The sequence below is a fragment of the Limanda limanda genome, chromosome 20 (genome assembly GCF_963576545.1).
Source record: "Limanda limanda chromosome 20, fLimLim1.1, whole genome shotgun sequence".
NCBI classification, from domain to species: domain Eukaryota; kingdom Metazoa; phylum Chordata; class Actinopteri; order Pleuronectiformes; family Pleuronectidae; genus Limanda; species Limanda limanda.
Window position 1 is genome coordinate 9,808,538 of NC_083655.1, and position 13,404 is coordinate 9,821,941.

A 13,404-nucleotide genomic window follows, 5' to 3' on the forward strand; every position below is an offset into this window, starting at 1 on the left:
GCCGAAGCTCATCCCCCCCTCTATTGTTCCTCAGCTGGCGTGGACACCCTTCCTGGCTGCTTTCAGTGTGGGTCTTCAGGACTGTGACGACACCGAGGTGGCCTCTCTGTGTCTTGAAGGCATCCGCTGGGCCATCAGGATAGCGAGCATCTTCTCCATACAGGTACAGCTGTCAGAACTGAAGGATTAATGTGCACTTCTTCAGCCTGCAGCATTTCTGACACACTGCTTTTTCTGTAACAGTTGGAGAGGGACGCGTACGTCCAGGCGCTGGCCAGGTTCACGCTGCTCACTGCCAGCTCCGGCATCTCAGAAATGAAGCAAAAGAACATCGACACCATCAAGACCCTCATCACTGTGGCCCACACTGATGGCAACTATCTGGGCAACTCCTGGCACGAGGTTAAAAATATTTTTGGTCTTCACTGTCTTTCGCGCACGTTCCTTACAAAACTCTCTTCTATATAACCTCAACCCATCTATCTCCTTCAAATCTGTTTTCTTAATTCGTGCAATGAATCAAAACAGGTCTAAATTTCCAAAGTGATAAATGTGTATGTTTTTGACAATTAAGCACAACAGGAAATAAAACAAACACAGTCCCTTATGGGTAATCATTTTCAGAAGATGTCTAAAAGCAGCAACCTTGTATTAAACATAAAATAATGTCAAAGTTCAGCTACACAGTATTTATTATATTTGGCTCGCAAAACAACCACAACAAGTTTTCAATTCAGGTTACATAAAATTTTAGCTGAACCTACCAAAAAAAATCCTTATCCTTCACTCTTGTAAATACGGCACTGTCTAAATACGTCTCCTCTCAGATCATGAAGTGCATCAGTCAGTTGGAGCTGGCTCAGCTGATCGGTACGGGGGTGAAGGCACGCTACATCTCAGGGACGTCGCGGGGCAAAGAGGGCTTTCTTACAAGCACCAAGGAGCAGAGCAACGATGAGTACCTGGGTCTAGGTCCGACATGTTCTATTCTTTGATTGGAAGCAGTAGTTGTAGTAAATTAGGTCAAAATAAAACATGTTTTTCTTTGTTTAAATCCTCTTTCCTTTTCTTTGTAGTCGGAGGGACAGTGGACCGAAAGCAGATTGCCAGCATTCAGGAATCCATTGGCGAGACCAGCTCTCAGAGTGTGGTGGTCGCAGTCGACAGGTACTGTAGTCACCCTGACAATCCAGACATCTGTGCTCAGTTTCTTTGGTTGAACTCCTATGTCTTTATTTTTTCTTCATATAATTGCTTTCAGTGCATTGAATGGGGTATAATTAACTAAAATCCTTATAAAAAAATATGACGTTTAATGAAAAGGAGCACAAACTGCACATTCAAATCCAGTGAAACATAAACTTGTTGCGCAGGTAGTATATCATAAACAGAGATTTTTCATTTTGCATCCGTCGTTGTTTCAAATCTCACGTGTCTCCTAAATAATCACTAATTTTTTCCTCTACTTTAGGGTATTCACAGGTTCTACCAGACTGGACGGCAACGCAATAGGTGAGTGTAGCTGAACTACCTTCCCACTGTATTATACTTTCCCCTCCAGGTACATTCTTTCTATTTTGTATCACAGTGACTCACCTTCCCTGAATAAATCACCCTCTCTGCACTCATGTCAACATCTTGTATCTGTTTTCAGTTGATTTTGTGCGCTGGCTGTGTGCTGTGTCCATGGATGAGCTGGCCTCGCCCACACACCCACGTATGTTCAGCCTGCAAAAAATAGTGGAGATCTCCTACTACAACATGGGCCGCATCCGGCTGCAGTGGTCCAGGATCTGGGAGGTCATCGGGGACCATTTCAACAAGGTGGATGAGGGTTTGGTCACTCACTTCAGGGTGGTTGACGTGAGACACAAGCACATTTTTTAAGGTTCATAGTGGAGGATTTAGTTGCAGTGAGGCTGCAAATTGTAAAACCAAATGAATACCCCTGCCTTTCCAAGCATAAAGGGGAATAAACAGTAGCACAGAAGAAGAAAAACAGAGAGCAGAGGAAAAAAAGTGTGAGCATCAGGGGAAGCGCTGAGGCTGGAGTGCAAAAAATCTAAGCACAAGCAGTGTATATTTGAGAATAAGCGCCAGGTTTGAGTGAGAGCCTCACAAAATATGGAAGTTAAATCAATACATCTTGCTCACAAACTACAACACTTCTGAATACAGATAGGAAAGAAAAGAACAGTGGCCTTGTGTTTGGTTTGTCTGTTTTGGGTTACAATAGAAACATGAGGGTGCAACGGGACTCAATATAAAATGTTCTTTATAAGATAACACCAACAACGATTCTTAGTTTAATAATTATGACTATAGTTTTAAGTATAAGCAGAAAACTTTTTGGCACTTTGGTCTTCAAGGACACATACCTCACAGACGCTCAGTGAGGAGCTGTGAACTGGGTTCGGCATGTGAACTCAAATCCTCAGTTATCCAAAAATAAATAAATATATAAAAATCAGTGTGCTGTGTCTGAAATATGTTTTGTCTCTGTGCAGGTCGGCTGTAATTCCAACGAAGATGTGGCGATCTTCGCCGTTGACTCTCTCAGGCAACTGTCCATGAAGTTTTTGGAGAAGGGGGAACTGGCTAATTTCAGATTCCAGAAGGACTTCCTGAGGCCTTTCGAGCACATCATGAAAAAGAACAGGTAAAAATAAAACAGTGCATATATTTGTGAGTAGGTGCTTGTTGTGATTCCAATGTCAGGGTTGTGCAAAGACATTTTCTGTATTGTGGATGTGACTGGTCACTATTTCTGGACTGTGGACACACACACACAAACACATAGGGGATCAAGTCGCACTCCCCTCCTCCCCTCAGCCCATCTCTGCCTTCATAGTTATTCATTCTCTCTCTGTGTGTTGTTTTTGTTGCAGTGAGTAAGCGTATTGTTTGGTCGTTCACTCAGAGAAAAGCAGCACGCCAACATTTTGACCGTCCCCTTTCAGTCGGTTGGTGTTTCCCTCCCAGGGAATTGGCGACGAAGCCTCTTTCTTTTTCTCTCCTTGTTTATCACAAATCCATCTTGAATGGAATTTTTACAGCTATCGCGTATAAATGAGTTTGATTTAAGCGTCGCAATTATCGGCATGAAGCACATCTGAAGGCAAGCTGTTTTACTCCACCACACTTTTCATTGATGTGAAAGAGTAGCGGTGCAAATATAAATCCACCCACACGCTGAACAGACTGAGGGCTTCGACAGAGAGGAGATGGCAGACGGCCATGTAAACCCTTCAGCACAGTGTGTCCATTAGACTCACTCATGCTGCCCTCCTCTGTGGTGTGTGTGTGGGTTCTTGTACAGCTAGTTTTGTGAGGACCAGTCTGAGTCTAAAACCAACAGAGTGAGAACATTTTGTGACCCCCCCCTTGAATTGACTGGTTGGGGGTTAAGACTTGGTTTTAGGGTTAGGCTTCGAATTAGGTTTGGGTTAGGCATTTACTTTGGATAGTTAGGGTTAGGGAATGTATTAAGCCAATGAGTGTCCTCACTAAGATAGCTGTGTGTGTGTGTAATGGTAAGTGGAGGCAGAGCTTCTCTCTCATTCATAACTAGTGAGCAGAATGCTGAAGAATGCTCTTCACTATAGCAACAGTTTATTTAAAAACCTGTCCTGCCAGTGCTGGAATAATGATTCTTGAAAATGGAATTGTGGAGCTTTAAAAGTTGACACCTCAATGAAGAGATGAATTTCCTCCTTTGTAATTGATTGACTCTTATGCTTCTTACTATCTTACTCACTGTTTTCCTCTCCTCTGTGATTGCCTCTTTCTTGACCTCGCCCACCCAATCCCTGTCCTCCTCCCAACTCACTCTCTCCAGGTCTCCCACCATCAGAGACATGGTGGTGCGCTGTATAGCCCAGATGGTTAACTCCCAGGCGGCAAACATCCGCTCAGGCTGGAAGAACATCTTCTCCGTCTTTCACCTGGCCGCCTCGGACCAGGATGAGAGCATTGTGGAGCTGGCCTTCCAGACCACGGGCCACATCGTCAGTAAGTCCCAACACACACACAGACAGAACGACATTACAAGTTCAATTACAACCGTCCTAATTTCATTTTCTAAACCAATTGCATCGTTGTATTTGATCTGACATCCATTTTCTCCTTCTCTCCTTATTCCGCTATCACCCTCTACTCTGTCTCCCAGCGAATGTATTTGAAAAGCACTTTGCGGCCACGATCGACTCCTTCCAGGACGCCGTTAAGTGTCTGTCGGAGTTTGCCTGTAACGCCTCGTTCCCAGACACCAGCATGGAAGCCATCCGCCTCATTCGACACTGCGCCAAATACGTCTCAGAGAGGCCGCAGGTCAATATCTCGCAAGTCAATTTCTGACTTTATAGGTGGCGTGTGATGAATAAACAAAACTGTATTGACTCAGCTGCAGCGTAGATAGAAGATGAATAATATTGGTTTACTGAAGCAGGAAGATGATGGTAACAAGAATGCAGCTGAAGCTCTGAGATATTGTGAGCGTGTGTTTCAAGCACATCAGGGGCATGTACAGTATTTATGGAAATGCCTGTTTGTGTAGCAGTGTTAACTTTCCCCTTGTTTCTCTCCCAGGCCTTTAAAGACTACACCAGTGATGACATGAATGTAGCGCCTGAGGACCGTGTGTGGGTGCGGGGATGGTTCCCAATTCTCTTCGAGCTCTCCTGCATCATCAACAGGTGTAAGCTGGACGTCAGGACCAGGTGGGCGCTGTTCACCTTTTTAGCCAGTTCTTCAAGGTTTAAAAAAAAAAAAAAATCATGCACGATAAAAGGCATGCAACTGGATCGTTATTTCGTAAAAAAAAAAATCAACAGCAAATTCATCTATAACATCAAGGAAAGGTCAAATATGTGTGTGTGCTTTTCCCAGGGGCCTAACCGTGATGTTTGAAGTGATGAAGACCTACGGGCACACCTTTGAAAAGCACTGGTGGCAGGACCTGTTCAGAATCGTCTTCAGGATCTTCGACAACATGAAGCTGCCTGAGCAACAGACGGAGGTAAACAACAAGTCTGGCATCTGTAACAGCTGTTTCATATCCCTTGGTTTTAACAGCCGTCCTCCCCCGTGGGAATTCATGCAAAGACATGGAACCAAAATATCACAATATCTCATCTTTATTCCTCCAGTACATTGTTGTATTGTACTCTGCATTTCACTGTGTTCCCCCCTCAGAAAGCCGAGTGGATGACCACCACCTGCAACCATGCACTTTATGCCCTCTGTGATGTCTTCACCCAATATTTTGAGTCCCTCAATGATGTCCTGCTGGATGATATTCTGGCTCAGCTCTACTGGTGTGTGCAGCAAGGTGAGAACACAGGCATCCCCCCCTTTCTAATTTCATACAAGTAAATAATCTTTAGATATCCTGGCTGTTGGGCTTGTTAATGCTCAGATTGTTTAGGAGGTTAAAGAAGCAACAGTCATTAGAACAGACCAACAAAAGACGTATAAGCGAATGTCCAGTTGCCATTTTTACTGTTTTGTGGTTGTTTATTAGAAACAAAAGGAGGCAGAAATCTTATCAGACTTTATGCATAGTTTTTGCTCTCTCCTCTTTTTTAATTTACACTTCCCTTCTCCCTCCTCCTCTCCCTCCTCCTCTCCCTCCTCCTCCTCATCTCTGCGTCTGTAGATAATGAGCAGCTTGCCCGTTCCGGCACCAACTGTCTGGAGAATGTGGTCATCCTGAACGGAGAGAAGTTTACCCCTGAGACTTGGGACAAGACATGTAACTGCATGCTGGACATCTTCAAGACCACCATCCCTCACGCGTAAGCTGCTGCACTGAAAACCAAACTGCCTCTCGTTCAAAGACAAGGAAAAAAGACGACCCATACATGCTCATTGCTATAGTCTGAACAGACATGGATGTATAGTAAGCTGGTTGGAAGAGGCAAACAACCAATTCTAGTTGATTTACAACAACAACAAAATGGAGCTAATTGTTTAACTCAGCAGTAAATCTAATTAAAAATAGAGCATTGGCTGCTAAATGAATGTTGCAATGGTAATAACACATGAAATGATCATAATTTTCCTCAAACAACTTGCAATGAATTCCTTATTTATTTTGATTCTTTAAAATACAAACCAAACGGATATTTCTGAGAGGGAGAAATGTATCATCAACTGGGAATTAAACTAAATTAAGACCTCGTTTGATTAATAACGTAGCTCAGGTATTTTTTTAGCGTGAAAGTAGTTTTTTATTGTGTACAAGAATGAATATGATTTATTGAATGAATACGTCTCCCGGTTTTCAGGCTGTTAACATGGAGACCTGAGGGAGAACACTTGACGACCCAGAGTCTGTCTGACAAACAGTTGGTGAGGAAATCCACAAGTTTCTCTTTTTTTTTATGTGAATCAATTACTGTCCATTCTGCTATTTGCATGTTGTTTGCTGAACATATTTTTCCTTTTGATATTTGTTGAATTTTATTTGCATGTCTTTTGCATATAAATATTTGTTTCTACTCTCTCAAGGTTTTCATATGTTTTATACATCACTTCACTCAAAGTAATGTGCATTAAAACTCTTTCCACTCTGCTCCCAGGACTCTGTTTCCCAGAAGTCAGTGGACATCCAGACCCGCTCTGATGACCAGCATTCCATAAGCAGCGCCGATAGAGTTGCCACGGAGAACCGGCGGCAGAGTCAGTTCAGCACAGCATCAGGCATGTGTGAGGACGGCTCCAGGAGTAGGACCCCAACAAGTAAGCCCTCTGCTTTACTTAGAGGCTTCCGTCATTCTGCCTGCATTTGTTAGCACCACAGTTGTCTTTTCCAAAGTCCTTGTGAATTGTATGAAAGTTTAGGACTCACACGGTTTTCTCTGTGTTCTGATGGACGTTTTTGTTTTTATGATCCACAGAGGTCCAGGAGCAGCTGCTGTTCTCTGCTTTGCTGATAAAGTGTGTCGTGCAGCTGGAGCTCATCCAGACCATTGATAACATCGTGTTTTTTCCTGCCACCAGTAAGAAGGAAGATGCAAAGAACTTTGCTGCAGCTCAGGTACAAACAGCTGCTGTTCAGCCAGGGGTATTGTCTTAAACCTTGTTAGATCACAATGCTTTATGATGAGGGATTAAAAGACTAATAACCTGTCATTCGTGTGTCTTGTCGAAGCGGGACGCTGTATGTGCACCAGACATCCCTGTGGAGACCCAGGACCAGGGCATGTATTGCTACCTGACGTCTGAGCAGCTCTTCAAGCTGCTTGACTGTCTGCTGGAGTCCCACCACTTCGCCAAAGCTTTCAACTCCAACAACGAGCAGAGGACTTTACTGTGGAAAGCAGGTACAGAAACAAACCAGCGTCTGGAGCTGTGGCGCTTCGATTTGCTTTCATTCAGAAAACGGTTCATGCTGAAGATAACACCAGTGGTTTACTTCAGGCTGTTAGGCGATTCTGTGTCGCTTATTGTAGCAGTTTAGAGATTACTTAAAAAATACTAATTACAATAACTAACTATATAACTTTTATTAATATATAATTTTACCTTCATGTCTGCAGGTTTCAAAGGAAAGTCGAAGCCCAACCTGTTGAAGCAGGAGACCAGCAGCCTGGCTTGTGGCCTCCGCATCCTGTTTCGTATGTACACAGATGAGAGCCGCCAAGACGCCTGGGCCGAGGTCCAGAGACGACTTCTCAAGTAAGAAACCAAACATGTGATCTGTGCGTATCCCACAGTGTCATGATTCAGAGAAAGACACCACTCAGCCTCCTCAACTGATGCTAGACATTCTGATATTAGTCCGACGCTCATTACTGCAGTTAACCTCCAGTTCTCTTTCACCTTTACCCGGAGCTGCACACCGAAAAATGGCTGCACTGCACAGATAAGCATTTCGCTGTGACCACCACTTTAGCAAGCAGGGAGTAGACTGCCGAAGCAGGTTGATCCATGATCGTCGTAATGGGTTCCTGTTGCGGCTCGTCCTCATATCATGACCCCATACAATGAGCAACAGATGGCATTGATGTGAGCGAAGGGGCGTAGAGTCAAACAGGAGAGGTCAGAGGTTGTGTCCCTTTTCCTCATGCTTTAAACTGCTAAACAAAACAATCTTAATTGTTTTCATAATAGCTTCAGTGAGCGGCTTGCTTTAGCTGCTACTGAGCCAAAACGATCTTCATCATCCCTGTACAATGGTTCATGTGATAAGCAAGACACAGATGCAGATGCTGTCTTATGACTCCACATTACAGAACAACGCAAATCTGAGAGGCGGCTTTAAGTCTTTCTCTTGTAACCTGCATTCTCTCTCAGCCTAATGTGATTTCTCTTCCTCTCTTCGTGTTTCTCCCTGTGTGTTGTAGTGTGTGCAGCGAGGCTGTAGCGTACTTCCTGGCCCTGACCTCAGAGAGCCACAGGGAGGCCTGGACCAACCTGCTGCTGCTCTTCCTCACCAAGGTGCTAAAGATCAGCGACGAAAGGGTGAGGAGACGAAAATGCGCTCGATGAAACCTCTGCACACTCCAGATAAATCACAACTAGGTCTGATATCCAAAAATACCAGATGAGGAAGAGGTGTGAGCCACAGTGGTTTTTCAGAACAGATAGTATCACAAGAATAAACATAACTTGATAGTCTCGTTTTCAACTTGTATATAATATACTGTTATACAAATCAGAAAGACATTTTAGTAATAATGTTACAAAGACAATGAAGTTGTGATTTCTATGTAGATGAAAAGATGCAGCTGAGCTGGAGTAAAACTTATTTGGATGAAAACATCACATTGAAACTTGTTTGATATTTTCAGATTTATATTCATAAAATCAATTGACTACCAAAATGAACAAGGTGCAGTTCTACAAATTTTCACAGCAAAGAATGTAATATTTTCATTTTAGATTGATGCTGTCCAACTGTCAGCCAGTATCAATAAGATTTAAGTGCTTAAGTGGGCGGCTGTGGTTGAGGGATAGAGCAGTTGTCCTCTATCCTGAAGGTCGGCAGTTCGATCCCCAGTATTCCCCATCTGCATGCCGAAGTGTCCTTGAGCAAGATGCTGAACCCCGAATTCCCCCTCATAGAACAACACAAGTGCTGCTAATAGATGCACTGTATGTGTTTGTGAATGGGTGAATGTCAAACTGTACTGTAAAGAGCTTAGAGTGGCCATCAAGACTAGAAAAGAGCTATATAAATACAAAACCATTTAGCATTTAAAAATGTGACTTGTATTCTATATAGCACAAATACAACGTTTTTTATGCCTCTGTCTTTCTCTTTATTCCTCTTTCACCTTTTAGTTCAAGGCTCATGCGTCCAGGTACTACCCTCTGCTCTGTGAGATCATGCAGTTCGACCTGATCCCAGAGCTGCGCACGGTTCTTAGAAAGTTCTATTTGCGGATCGGCCTCGTGTTCAACATCGCACAGCTGCCCGAGCCCGAACCGGAGCCTCAGCCGTCGCATGTTGAGCAGGAAGCGGACCTGGAGGAGGCGGAGGAGGCTGGGGAGGAGGCCCAGTGACGCTGCACCACAAACAGCCTGGAAGACAGAGCTGCACCGAGGCTCTGTCACCTCAGCGGCCTCCGCAGGGTTTCTGTCGAACTCTTGGCCTGAATAGCCCGATTATCAGTCGGCTATCTGCTACCACCCACCCGCACCCTTAACCCTGTGACCACAAATACACAAACACACACTCAGCCCAGATGGAGTTCTATATATCCTAATAAAAACAGTAATGTCTTGTACAAGGTGTAGCGATGCCTCCACTGGATAAAACTACTGATAAAAAACTGACAGTCACTCATATCTCTGATCTGCTCAGAAGGAATATATTTCAAAAACATGTGCTTCTTACTGTATATTTAAAACGTAAAGAACGAACGGATTCAAACTACATGCAAACAGACATATTCAGTAACTCTGAAATGTGGCGTTTGTCACACATTGATAGTAATGACCTTTCTGTTAGCGCCGCAGAAGGCTAACATTAGCAATGACAGCCTCTTGGATGAAACTAGTTGTACAGATCTGCCGCTATGTAATATAATCTAATAACACTAGATTTCATTATTTTTGTTTATTTCTTTCTACTCCTATGGATTTGCTGCACTTGATCTCTTTTTTGAATGCACTGGAGATTTTACTTTGTGATAATTTATTTTGACTCTACCATCTTGTGCAGATTGTCCGAAAAAGTACAATTAGTATTTTGAGCAAGACCACGGAAAGTGAAGGGTTAAATTATTCCATTTTATATGTCGTTAGGTTTGTCACAGAGAGATGATAACTGGGCTTCTGAAACTGGAGGACGAGAGAGCGACCTGATGCTAGCTGCTTTTACGTCACCTGTCTGTTTTCATGTTTGAGTTTAGTTTTCACTCCTGTGTACAAAATCAAAAGTTAATAATATATTTCATGTTTTCTTTTCCTTTGGTTTGCGGGATGGTAAAATGTATAGAGAAGATGAGAAACATTAGCTGTGCTTTAAGTATGAATGGGGAAGCGTTCTTGCTCATGGATGTAGAAAACAAAATGTATATGATACAGCAATGTAAAGTTTTCTATGTTGCAAAAAAGATTATGTACAACTTTCTGTACGATACATCATCTGGCATCCTAATCAGGTTCTAGGTCAATAAAGTTTTTGAACTTGGTTGATTTGAAAAGCTGAATCATTGACTTCTTAGTGACATTCAACAAATAGCTCTTTATTTTTCTGCACTGAAAATCATCACGGACAAAACTTGAATAAGGATTTTGTTTTATTAGATAATAGTCTCTGTAGCACAGAGGAGTGAGATCAGCAAACTTCAGGTGCAGTCTTCCCTCCTTGGACACGAGCTACGTGACGCATGCTGCTGCTCCGGCAGCTGACGCTTCCATAAAATGGAACTGCTCCTGAGTAATAATCAATCCCGAAGGCCACTTAGGCACTGGAAAAAAGGAAGAATGATGAGGTGCCCTTCAGCAAACAGATGAAATCCTCACCAGTCGCCATCTCTATATATTTAGATACTTTATCTGAATCCCGCCCGCTCCCTCTCCACCCTCTCATCGTCCATCTGCTCCTCCTTCCTCCTTATCTCTCTCTCCCTCTCCTTCCTCTTCTTGGTGTCTGCAATCTGTCAGATTTGGTTAAAGTTAGTTAGCACAGCACACAAAATTAACTCTGTGACAGATTGCTTTGGTACAGTCACCCAGATCTGATATCTGCTGAGAGAGGGGAGCCCTGACTTTGTCTCCAGGAGTGTCTCCATTCCTCATTTAGAGGTTTTCCTCACTATTCTTGAGCACAAGAATCTTGTCACAAGATTCTTGTGTGCCTCCACATTGATCCTGTGCAGTGGTTCTCAATCTTTTTACATGGACACGTGTCTAAACTTGGTCTGAGTAAAAACAGCATGTTTTCTCTATATCGTGCAGCCCGAATGCGATGGTTTCATGGATTCATTGCTGAAAACAACAAGCCTGGGCTTCTCCTCCGTCCCACTCCAACTGAATCCAAATTGGAGGAAACTAACGTCATATATAGAATGAGTAAATGTCCTGGATTCCTGTTAGTTCAATGGCTCAAGTTTCTAAAACCTGAGTGACTGTTTATGTTGATCAGATAATATCTCATGTCGTACCTGCTGCTTGAGGGCCACTCGGTGCTGCATCTCCCGCAGCGATCTCCACACCTTGTGATCGTCCTGGTCCAGTCCGAATTCTAGGAAGGCTGATCTAAAATTGGACAGGAAGGAAGAATGTGTAAGAAACACTGACAGAAACCAGGGGCGGCTGTTCAATAGGGGCTGATACGGTGCCGCTTTCCCAAAGAAAAATAGGTAAATATGTTAGTGATTAATGTTTATTATTATTATATCCGTAATTAATATTTAAAATCTATTAAATTATACAATTATCAAGAAGGTTTGTCCTGCATGCTACCTCTGAATATCATCGTCCAATCAGCTGCAGCGCCGAGCCCTGTCTAATAGACTATGGGGCGATTTCCATATGGCTGAAAATCGACCCACATTTCTCTTATAGACTTTCATTAAAAAACTTTTTTTTTCTAATCTTCAGGCACTGCAATGCATTCCCTATGACTTCAGGGAGGGCTCGCTCTAACACGATTTCATCATATGTAAGCGGTTACAAGTGCAACTGGGCGGTCCAATCACGGCGTACCTAGGATTACGCAACTGTCACAGTCATTTTGAAGCAAGGTTTTTTCTAAGAGAGGCATTTTTTCACGACCATCTCCTAATGCAAAGGCATTTACAATCTGCAAATATATTTTCTGTGTGAACAAAAGAAGTTGCACATTTTGAAATTGCCTTAAATTATGTACACTGAATTTCATCTGAAATGAATAAACTTGTGACTTATGATGGACACTGACTCACATGCGGCGACCAGGAATGAAAGGGAGCGGTGGCGCAGCAGCCTCCACTGCAGCCTCTTCAGCACCCTGCTGTAGAGGCTGCGGGCCGGCTGCCCCGGGCAGCCCCGGGCGGCAGGAAGTGTCCATGTGCTTGTGGAGCCCCGGGCTGCTGTACAGGTCCAGGTGGAGTAAAATTAGAAAACTACAGGGACTAAACTAATCCAGTACTTCAAATCATCATCAACAACATATATCATGTCTCCTTCCTCACCTGGACTAGACTCCAGTCGTTATATGTAAAATCTGAAAGGACCCAAAAACAGTCATCGTTACACACAAACCTTTAGGCAGCTGGACAGAGATTAGGGACATTAAAGTTAAGATCTATTTAACAAAAGAGCCAACAGTAAACAAGGAAAGATGTATATTTATATATTATATATAATATTCATATTTGTGCTTCCACTTCCGCTTTTCCCTTCTGAGTGTCTCCCTCTGCCATTACATTCCATTATTATATGCCATTATATTCCATTACACTGACTCAGGGTCTGTGACCTAAGTGTGACCTGATTATCAAGTAAAACTGTTAAATGAATCCTGTGTGTCATCAATGAAGAGAGTCTGCCATGACTCCTGAATTAAAGTGTGTTGAACTCACTGCAGTTGTAATAATGGTGCTGAGACATCTGTCCTGAACAAAGGAGGTGAGCACAACTTTAAACAGAACAATTTATTAAATTAAAGAACAACACTATTTTTACCTGTTACAACAAAGGAAAACCATCTCTTATGAAGAGAACAAAATGCATTGGCATGTGCAGGCCTACTTTGAAATAAATGAAACACAGATACACTTTTATTTTTACCATGTAAAAGTCTGTTAAGGAGTTAACCTGGCACATGTATGACTTTACATATCTGTGTATTTGTGTTGAATGTTCCTCTAGGATGTCCAACATGAGACACAACTGGAATCCAACCAGACTGAAAACTGAGAGTCAACACTTCAACCCTGACTCCAGGTACAGACCTGTTTTCTTTAC

The 13,404-nt window shown here is 42.9% G+C and overlaps 1 protein-coding gene across 2 annotated transcripts in view; it reads left to right on the forward strand.

Annotated features, from left to right (window-relative positions):
- The window catches only part of arfgef1 (ADP-ribosylation factor guanine nucleotide-exchange factor 1 (brefeldin A-inhibited)), a 45,391-nt gene extending 34,749 nt beyond the window's left edge, over nt 1-10,642 (forward strand). For both annotated transcript variants that reach the window (XM_061093539.1, XM_061093540.1), the window contains 20 exons: nt 35-163; nt 244-402; nt 828-972; nt 1,077-1,167; nt 1,472-1,512; nt 1,655-1,824; nt 2,508-2,659; nt 3,839-4,011; nt 4,169-4,329; nt 4,588-4,718; nt 4,888-5,017; nt 5,194-5,329; nt 5,657-5,795; nt 6,288-6,351; nt 6,582-6,741; nt 6,900-7,039; nt 7,154-7,325; nt 7,542-7,680; nt 8,349-8,466; nt 9,289-10,642. In XM_061093539.1, coding sequence (XP_060949522.1) covers nt 35-163; nt 244-402; nt 828-972; nt 1,077-1,167; nt 1,472-1,512; nt 1,655-1,824; nt 2,508-2,659; nt 3,839-4,011; nt 4,169-4,329; nt 4,588-4,718; nt 4,888-5,017; nt 5,194-5,329; nt 5,657-5,795; nt 6,288-6,351; nt 6,582-6,741; nt 6,900-7,039; nt 7,154-7,325; nt 7,542-7,680; nt 8,349-8,466; nt 9,289-9,510 — 2,772 coding nt within the window. In that variant the 3' untranslated portion in view covers nt 9,511-10,642. The remainder of the gene's footprint in view (nt 1-34; nt 164-243; nt 403-827; nt 973-1,076; nt 1,168-1,471; nt 1,513-1,654; nt 1,825-2,507; nt 2,660-3,838; nt 4,012-4,168; nt 4,330-4,587; nt 4,719-4,887; nt 5,018-5,193; nt 5,330-5,656; nt 5,796-6,287; nt 6,352-6,581; nt 6,742-6,899; nt 7,040-7,153; nt 7,326-7,541; nt 7,681-8,348; nt 8,467-9,288) is intronic.
- The last annotated feature ends 2,762 nt before the right edge of the window (nt 10,643-13,404 follow it).